The sequence below is a fragment of the Bacillus rossius genome, chromosome 12 (genome assembly GCF_032445375.1).
Source record: "Bacillus rossius redtenbacheri isolate Brsri chromosome 12, Brsri_v3, whole genome shotgun sequence".
NCBI classification, from domain to species: Eukaryota; Metazoa; Arthropoda; class Insecta; order Phasmatodea; family Bacillidae; genus Bacillus; species Bacillus rossius.
The window spans coordinates 40,641,356-40,650,818 of record NC_086339.1 but is presented as its reverse complement, the minus strand read 5'-3'; the positions used below and the strand labels follow the sequence as shown (position 1 = coordinate 40,650,818).

The following is a 9,463-nucleotide window of genomic DNA, read 5'->3' as shown; positions in this document are numbered from 1 at the left end:
ATCATCCCACCAGATACAACCCTGGTAAGGCGGGCACCTTAAGTGGCTGTCAGGCCCCTAGCAATCTATTTGATCAAAAAACTACAGTTACGTATTCCATGCAGCATGTCGCTGATGTAAGCTATGAATATGGGCCGAAAATATTTGCGGGTTCAATGACCTTCAGGATGTAGTCGGGCAAATGTCACAACACTGATTGGCTGCTGTCTTGTGAGACATCCCAAAGTAGAACCCTGTGATTTTTTACAGTTTTCTTTGAGGGTTTCTCATTTTTCCCAGAGATACCCATATAAGTTGTGAGCCAATATTAGAGGCAGCCACAAATTTCAACTATTTGAATTTTAGCCTATCGCGAAATTAATCCGCGAATTTTTCCGGTCTTTAGCTATGAGTAATTTTTGGTATTTCATTAAAGCAGGCACATCTAATATCCTACTTTACTTATGGCACAGGAACAATCTCACGAAAAAAGAATATCATTGCATTTAAACACAGGGTTTCGTGTCGCATGCACAAAAATTCAGAGGCCACAGAGAGACCAGAGTTTTTAATTCTGTGTTAGGCTCTGAATAGCAGGACGTAACGTTATTCATACTGCCCAAGCTCATAGTGCATGAGCCTTGCCCGAGGCTCCACCTCGATACATGAGCACATGATCCCAACTGGCACGGGCCAACGAGATGTCGTTTGCTACCTCATGTTGTTAAGGTCCTGCCTAGCATGAGGACACTCGCATAAACCAACGTATTTAATTCCTCTCAAAACCGAAGGTTTTTTTTTTCCATCTGTAAACAATACAGATTACGTTTAATGTAGGGTTTTGTTTGACGATGCGCTATGTACAGCTTAAAACTTCTTCACATCAGCTTCCTTGGAGTACTGCATTTTGATTCGTGATTATAAAAGCCCACTTAATATAATAGGTCGTCTGCAGAATATAAGTGACGTTTTGATATACGAAACTTATGTCCATTACAGAAAGTTTTGGGAATAACTTAATTGTTTATTACTTGAAATATGTATGATTTACCTCAAAAATAGTGCAAACAAAATAAATTTTAATAAATCCAAAGAAGTGCAAAACATTTAAAAGTGCAAGGTTTTATGACAAATTAAGTTGCATGGTACCTATTTTAAAAAAAGGAATTTTGAAAATTAACATTATATTGAAACAAAATAATACTTTTAATTCGTCGATAGTTTGTTAAAATGAACTTTCTTTTAGTATTTGATAATTTTTTTTTTCACACTGTAATTTTTAAATTGATAATTATAATTTAACATAGAATTCTTATTCATTAAAATATTTAGTTAACATTGTTATAAACTTCACATTGTTTTGTATGTTCAACTAGTTTTCATTTTCATATATTGAAGCAGTAAAATAAAAACATTTTATGTCAGGTCAGAACATTTGACGTTTCAAAGCCACTAATTTAATGTTTTTGCTACAACCACGTCAAAATTTTTCATATGAGTTGCCATTGATAATTTTAAAATAAAAAAACCATCAAAATTTGAATAAAGTGTTAAAGAGTTCATATTTATGGCTCCCCGATTTCCGGAACAAGTTTTTTTGACTGCAGTCGATAATCAAGTAGTTAGTAACTTACAAAAATGCATTAATTAATGTAAGCTGAATCTTTCATATGCAGTGTAAAGTAACAAATATTTAATTTTTGAGTTGTAATGAGTAAGTTGTTACATAAGTCTTTTAAATATAGTTTTTCATATACATTTTTGGCCAACTTTTATACGCTTTAATAATATTTATGATTTTACAAAATAGTTTATAAATTGTCAATAAAATTATTATTTTTTGCTTTCTTTAGTAGTAGTTGTGTTTTTTAATGAAACTGTAGAAATTTTTGGTGACAAATAAAACTTTAAATGATTTAGCAATTTTTTATTTGATCATGAACGCCCAAAATGTGTATTATATCTTACCCATTTACATGTAAAACCTTTATTGGTGGTGTAAATTACGAATATTGGTTATAAAGTACGTAAAACTTTACACATTTTCCCTTTAACGGTGAAGGTTGTGAAATGATCTAATCATTCTTGATTGTTCATATATTTCTAAATTTGAAAACATAACATAATTGTAGGTTATGAGAGTATTGTATGTAGAAACGATACGCAGAGAACTACACGAGTTGCTGCAATGAAGAGTGCTTCCTATAATATGCTTTAGACAATGTTTGCACTAACTCTGAACTATATATTTCGTACAATAGCAAGTTTTTATAACTAAAATGCATCTTTAATGCAATTAGAATGGTAATTCTTAAGTAAAGGTAATTTTTTTGCAAGAATTTAACTAATATGATCATTATTTTTGAGTCTCGCTTTTGTACACAAGATACACAACTAAGAGTACTTTTTTTATAACATCAATTATTATTTGTTAGCTTTGATAAACATAATTTCATTTTCATATTAGTCGTTTCTTCCAAAATTTATTAATAAATAAAAAAAATTAACTTGTCCATCCATTGTCATTCACAGCTTTGTGTTGATCTTTTCTATGTTGGTCTTGACTTTTCAAATTTAAATATATTCCAAAGAGAGTTTATATAATTTCTAGGTTTAAAAAGTACTTAAATAGACAAGTCTTTTTCAATATTCATAATTTTCTATGTTATTGTAGTGATTGCGCTGTAAGTCGATGAGAAAATAAAGTGTGTAAATAATGTTTGAAGGTTTGATGAAGGTTTTTTTTTGTGCTTTAATCCATGAGCTCACCGTAGTGTGTACTTAGTATAAACAAATGTAGCTCAACTGGCCAAGAGACCAGACATTGAGAAAAATTATTTCATCACACTTTTAAGGGTATATTATGACATCACCGAGTAACACCAAGCATGACATGAAAGTTATAAAACTGGCCACTATATAAAATGTGTTTGTATTTGCAATTATGTTTTAAAGGAAGAGACGTCACAAAACAATTGTTTGCGAGAGATGGGCAAGTAGCAGTTTCATGCTCAATTTAAGAAAAAAGATTTCTTTTTTCAATTATAAGTCGTATATGCACCATTAAAAATTGCATGTTTTAGTGTTCCTTATGTAAAATTTAAAATTGTGGTATAGTTACAACTGCGGTGGAAAGGTACCATAGCATTGCTGTACAGTAGGCTACACATTAAATTTGTAAGAGACCACCAAAATGTTTGGCTAGTTTGTTTTCTACCTCAATATATTTTTTTTTTCAAATTTCTTTTATAAATTAGTTTCGATTTAAGTTTAATTTCTTAGCATTTACTTTTCAATATATTGACTATTCATTCGACATGACAATTTGCCAAGTGTGAACTTTGTAAATGATTAAATGTTACTCATATTTATGTTGATATTATGAATTTATTAATTATGTCGTTTTCGTTAGTTTCATCTGCAGATTTTAGCATACTTTTAAACAGAAGCTATGCATTTGTTCGTATTATAACAATAATGAAATATACATTCTTATTGTAAACTATAATTTCTTTTAAAAATGATCTATTTAAGAAAAAGTGAAACAGATTATTTTTAAAACTCTTAACTTTCAGTGTTTATGATGAATATTTATATATTCACATACATGCAAGCGTAACAGCTGTATAAGATTAAGTTCAAAAATAACATTTGATAAGGAATTTCGATTGCGCTGTTTTTATAAAATTATATAATTGTCATTAACTATTCTAAAATGACTAAAAACAAGATATTAAAATAACGATTGACAACAAAACGATAAATAATACAGAACGCTTTTAAGCGAGTTTAATTGTATTAATTCATTTTTGTCGTGTAAAGTATTAAGTAGACTTTGCTACTTTGGTACTACTGGTTTTCTGTGCATTTCTCACAACATAAAAAACTTTTAGAAATTTGATAAATTTGGAAGTACTTTTTTAAGTTATTTATTTTTCTTCGCAAAAGAGTATGAATGTAATTTTATGACAATCCATTAGCCATTGTTTAAGGACAACAGTCCACGCTCAACTATAATAAATTATTAACGGGCTATGTGGCGTACTTAAGTTCCTTAGAGCCTATCATAAATTAATATTCAGGTAACTGATTAACATATAGAATATATTTTATTGTGATTTTAAGGATTTAGTATAATCAAGAAACTTCAACATTTCTTTTGAAATGTTATATTACGTTCAAGAGACTTTGAAGAAAAACTAAAGCCTTCAGGGACAGTAAAAAGGAATTCCTTCATTGTCTGCGGCGGTCTATTGTGAAAGTTTGTACAAGAAAAACATTTCCTGGGTTTTCCGGTTTCCCTTCACCGGGAAACCCGCTTTTTGTTAGAAAGTTACTTAAAATACAGATAGTTAATCTCTTCTGTAAGTCTGGGCAAATGTTTGAAAATAATAATTTTTAAAAAAAGGTTTTCAAATACTCTTGAGTGAAATTTTATCCAAAAAAAATAAGAAACGAAAATTTCCAAGTGCTCTCTGCTTAAAGGTGTTAAGTGTGTTATATAGATGAAATAATTTCCACATACTGCCATGCTGAAAAAAAGGACAAAATAAAAATTAATTAGAAACAAAAAGTACTTGAAAATTATTTATTATCACAGATAAATTCACTGCATATAGCGATCAACACGGTAAAAATAAAAAAAAATCACTTGACATTTACTTTGTAATGCTAGGCAATGCGCGAATGATTATTTCTTTAGCCTTTTTTGGGATGCAATGCGTCCGTCTTCTTTGACTTACGTAAAACACACATAAATAGAAATACAAGCAGTAATATAAACTTTTCGAGTTGCTATTTACAATGACTTTGCATGAACGTTTAAATACGCAGCGTTTGAAACTGTACAAATATAAACAAAAAATATTTCAGTACGATCGTTGTTTAACGTTTATTACATCTCCTGGGTTGGAAAAAAATTCACGACGGTAATACGCATCAGACTTTCAGCCATAGGAAACACACATAAACAAGAGTGGTCTGCATGGATTAAGGAGAGAAAAAAAAAAGTCCGCTAAGAACAGAACACACAAAGAAAAAAAAAACTACTAATGTCCATCTCGCACAATTAAAAAGATAGTTTAGAAACATGGAAAAAGTACTCACTTTCCGAGGACCAATGATGCGGCAGCCTTTTATTTACTTAACGCGCAACGAGACACTTGAACATTGAGCGGAGCGTGGTTCAGTGGGTGTGGTTCGCAGCACTGGCTCCGGGACGGAGGGCCGCACTCACACGAGGTAGGACTGGTGCGCCGGGCGCCACGACGCTGCCGCGGTCCGGGGCTGGTGGACGCCCGCCGCGCGCCTCTCCAGCGTCGAGTAGTCGGCGTCGATGGACGAGTAGATGTGCTCGGAGGCGGGCCGCGGCGCGCCCGGGTCTTCCAGCCGCTGCTGGCGGTGCGGCCGCGGCGACGGCGTGGCCGTGGTCGCCGACGAGTAGTTGGCCTCCTCCGCCTCGCGCGGGTTGTTCAGGTTGTTCTGCTGGCTCGCGTACTCCGCCGCCGCCGCCGGGAACAGCGGGGGCTGCAGCTGCTTGGCCAGGCAGGCGTCGCGGCGCCGGGGGTCGCGCGCGCCGGCCACGGCCGCCTCCAGCGTGTAGTTGTTGATGTTGCGGCGGTAGAGCGAGCTCTTGCCGCGCGCGTCGCGGCTGGGCATGGCGTAGCGCAGCCGCTCCCAGAACCTCTTCTCGCCCCAGCGCACGCGCGCGCTGGTCTTGAGGTAGGGCCGCAGGTCCGGGTCGAGCTCGGCCTCGGGAAGGCTGCTGCCCTGCTCCACCAGCACCAGCTTGAACACGCGGCCCTTGAGCGCCTCGTGCAGCGCCGAGCGGAACTCGCAGCGCGACCACTCGGTCTGCAGGAAGTTGCGCGACAGCACGAGGATGACGCGGCGGCTGGCCTCGGCCGCCTCCACGACGACGGGCGAGCTGGCGTGCTGCAGGTAGGCGTGGTGCGGCAGGTCGCGGTAGTGCAGGCACAGCTGGAAGGACGGGCTGCCGTGCTCCAGCTCCGCCACGATGGACTGCAGCACGAACTCCTCGTCCTTGGGGCTGTAGCACACGTAGCCGTCGTACAGCTTCTCGCGGTCCTCGGCGCAGTGCTTGGAGCCGGCGGCCTTGAAGCGGAACAGCCGCACGCCGTAGCGCGAGTAGGCCCACACGCGCATGGGCTCGCGGAACACGAACATGAGCACGGTCAGCACGGCGACGAGCAGGAAGGCGGACAGCGTGATGACCACCATGGGCAGGTAGTCGGACACGATGATGCTCTGGATGACGGAGCCGCCGGCGTAGTAGTCGCTGCACGCCGTGTTGTTCAGGTCCACCTCGCGCCGCTGCGGCGGCCGCGTCTCGTTGTTGTAGCACCAGATGTCGTCGCCGTCGACCACCTTGCGCGCGTTGTCCGCCACCCACACCTGCAGCTCCTGCAGGAACTTGCAGCGGCACGACCACGGGTTGTTGCCGAGCGACAGTTCGGCCAGGTGGCCGTTCAGGTTGAGCTGCCACACGGGGAAGGTGGCCAGCCGGTTGCCGTCGAGCCGCAGCACCTCCAGGGACCGGAGCGGCACCAGCGACACGTTGCCGATGTGCGCGATCACGTTGTTCTGCAGGTAGAGCTCGCGCAGGTGCGTCAGGTGCTCGAACTCGAAGCCCTTCAACTCGCGGATGCGGTTGTCCTCGAGGTGCAGCACCTGGAGCGCGTTCAGCCCGTTGAAGGTGCGGTTCTGGATGGACTCGATGCGGCTGGCGTTCACGAACAGCACGCGCATGTTCTTGCGCCCGATGAACACGTGGTTCTGCAGCTCGCCGAAGCTGTTGCCGTCCAGGTAGAGCTCCGTGGCGTCCATGGGGATGCGCCGCGGGATGACGGCCGTGCCCTGCCCCGAGCAGTCCACCACGTTGGTGGTCCACGTCTGGTCGTGGTAGCACGTGCAGTTCCCCGGGCACGTCATCTCGCAGTCGCACGCGTCGAAGTCGCAGCAGTGGCACAGCGCGAAGCAGTGCGTCTCGTACGTGCAGAGGAAGTGCGAGGGCTTGGCGTCGACGGCCGGCAGCGTGGGCAGCCCGCGCGAGTACGTCATGCGGCACACGATGTTGTCCAGGTCCATGACGCGCGGGTACTGCCGCACCTTGGACATGTTGTTGATCATCTGGAGCCACTCCATGGTGCAGTCGCAGTCGAAGGCGTTGCCGCCGATGTAGAACTCCGGCAGGGAGCGGTTGTCGGCGACGGGCGACAGCCTCAGCGCGTTCAGCTCCAGCTTCGAGAGCTCGTTGGCGTACATGTCCACGCGCACGATGTCTCGCTTGTCCAGGAACGTGTTCACTTGTATCTGCGATATGAAGTTGTTGTTTATGAACAGAAGCTCCACGCTGTTGGGGATCGACATGGCTGAGATCTCGGTAATGCGATTGTGACTAGCATCGAGGGTCTTGATATTGAGGCCCTCCTGAATTTTATAGTAGTTCCCGAGTCTCTCGATGTAGTTGCCGTGAATGTCCAGCCACTTGAGGTTCCCGGGCACGAACGCGTAGTCGAACCAGACCAGGTGGTTGTCCGACAGGTTGAGCCACAGCAGACTGGTGAGCGTCGAGAAGACGCCGTTGATGTCGGTGAGGAAGTTGGCGTCGAGTCGGATGGCCTCGATCTGCGAGTTGTGGTCGAACGTGCCCCGCTCCACCTGCTGCACCTTGTTCTTGGCTAGGTTCAGCACCTGCAGGCTCGTCAGGTCCCAGAACATGCCGCGCGACAGGTTGCCGATGTTGTTGCCGATCAGCCGCAGCCCCGTCAGCTGCTGCAGGTTGCGGAACGAGCCGTTCTGGAAGTCGCTGATCTGGTTCTCGCCCAGGTCCAGCGTCTTGAGGAACGACAGCTCCTTGAGCGCCTCGGGCACTTCCTGTAGCACGTTCGAGCTGAGGTCCAGGTCCTTGAGGTCGGAGCAGTTGCGGAACGCCTGCGAGTCGATGCTCACGACCAGGTTGTTGTTGAGCGTGAGCTTGCTGAGCACGAACAGGCCGTTGAAGAGCAGCGAGCCGATGTGGTGCAGGCGGTTGTCGGCGAGGTTGAGCGTGTGCAGGTTGTACAGCGCCAGGAAGGTGTTGTCCTCGATGTAGCCGATGGAGTTGTTCCGCAGGTCGAGGATCTGCAGGAAGAACAGGTCCTTGAAGGTGCGGGAGTCGATGCGGGTGAGGGCGTTGTGGGAGAGGTCGAGCACGATGAGGCGGATGAGGCCGACGAAGGTGCCGTCGTCCACGTGGCTGGAGCTCAGCTGGTTGTCGGACAGGTCGAGCACGAGCAGCTGCTCCAGGCGGCGGAACAGGCCGCGCGCCAGCTCGTACAGCGAGTTGTTCTGCAGGTACACCTCGCGCAGCTCCTTGGCGCTGGAGAACAGGCCCTCGGGCAGCGTCTCCAGCCGGTTGCTGGACAGGTTGAGCACGCGCAGCGACGCCAGGCCGTCGAAGGCGTCGCCGTGGATCTCGGCCAGCTCGTTGTGCTGCAGGTGCAGGCTCTGCAGCTGCCTGAGGCGCGACAGGCCCGAGCCGGCGGGCAGGATCTGCAGCTGGTTCCACGAGGCGTCGAGCGCGCGCACGTCCAGCCCGCCGCCGCACTCCGCCCGCGCCGCGCCACCGAACCCCAGCCAGTCGGCGTGGCGGATGCGGTTGCGCGTCAGGTTGAGCGTCTGCAGGTTGCCGAGGTAGCAGTAGGCGTCCTCGGGCAGCGCGCGGATGTTGTTGTCGGCCAGGTCCAGCACCTGCAGCTCGCGCAGGCCGTGCAGGCTGGACGGGGAGACCTCCAGCGACTTGCCCGAGCCCCACTCGGCGTTGCGCGTGTTCACGGCCAGCCGCTTGAGGTCGCGCAGGCCGTCGAAGGCGTCGGGCGGCAGGTGCAGGATCTTGCAGTCCTCCACGGACAGCTCCTGCAGCTGCGCCAGGCGGTGGAAGGCGCGCGGCGGCAGCGCGCTCTCGAACAGCAGCAGGTCGCTGCACTGCACGCGCAGGCGCGCCGTGCCCTCTGCCTGCAGGGCGCCCAGACCCGCCCCGCCGTCCAGGGTGCGCAGCCGGCACCACACCAGCCCGCGGCCCGAGGTGTCGTTGTCGGCGGTCCAGCTGCACGGGCCGGCGTCCAGGCGCGGCGGTGCGGCCTCGCTCGCCGCCAGCACCGCGCACGCCAGCAGCCACAGCGCGCGCATCGCGATCACGAGCTCGCGCGTCCCATCACACCGCGCGCGCGCGTTCACATCCGAGACACTCCGCACCGCGAGCAGCCGGGACCTGCCCCGGGCGCGACTACGCAGCGACTGACTGGCCGCGGCGGGCGCGCGCGTCGCTATATACAGGCGGCCGGTTTCCCCGCGCGGCCTCGCGCGCGCGCCGCCAGGCGGCAGCACCGTCCGGGCGGGCCGCATGCGCACTGCCGCGCACCCCCTCCCCATCGCTCTCCCCACTACTCCTTCTCCCAGCCGGCAGTCGCTCATATCGAGCTAG

General features: G+C 47.2%; 1 protein-coding gene across 1 annotated transcript; it reads right to left on the bottom strand.

Moving 5' to 3' along the window:
• Positions 1-4,553: 4,553 nt before the first annotated feature.
• Positions 4,554-9,263, bottom strand: LOC134537874 (toll-like receptor 7). The gene has a single exon (XM_063378767.1). It carries the CDS (start codon positions 9,166-9,168, stop codon positions 5,212-5,214), a length of 3,957 nt encoding a protein of 1,318 aa, XP_063234837.1. The 5' UTR covers positions 9,169-9,263; the 3' UTR covers positions 4,554-5,211.
• Between the last annotated feature and the right edge of the window lie 200 nt (positions 9,264-9,463).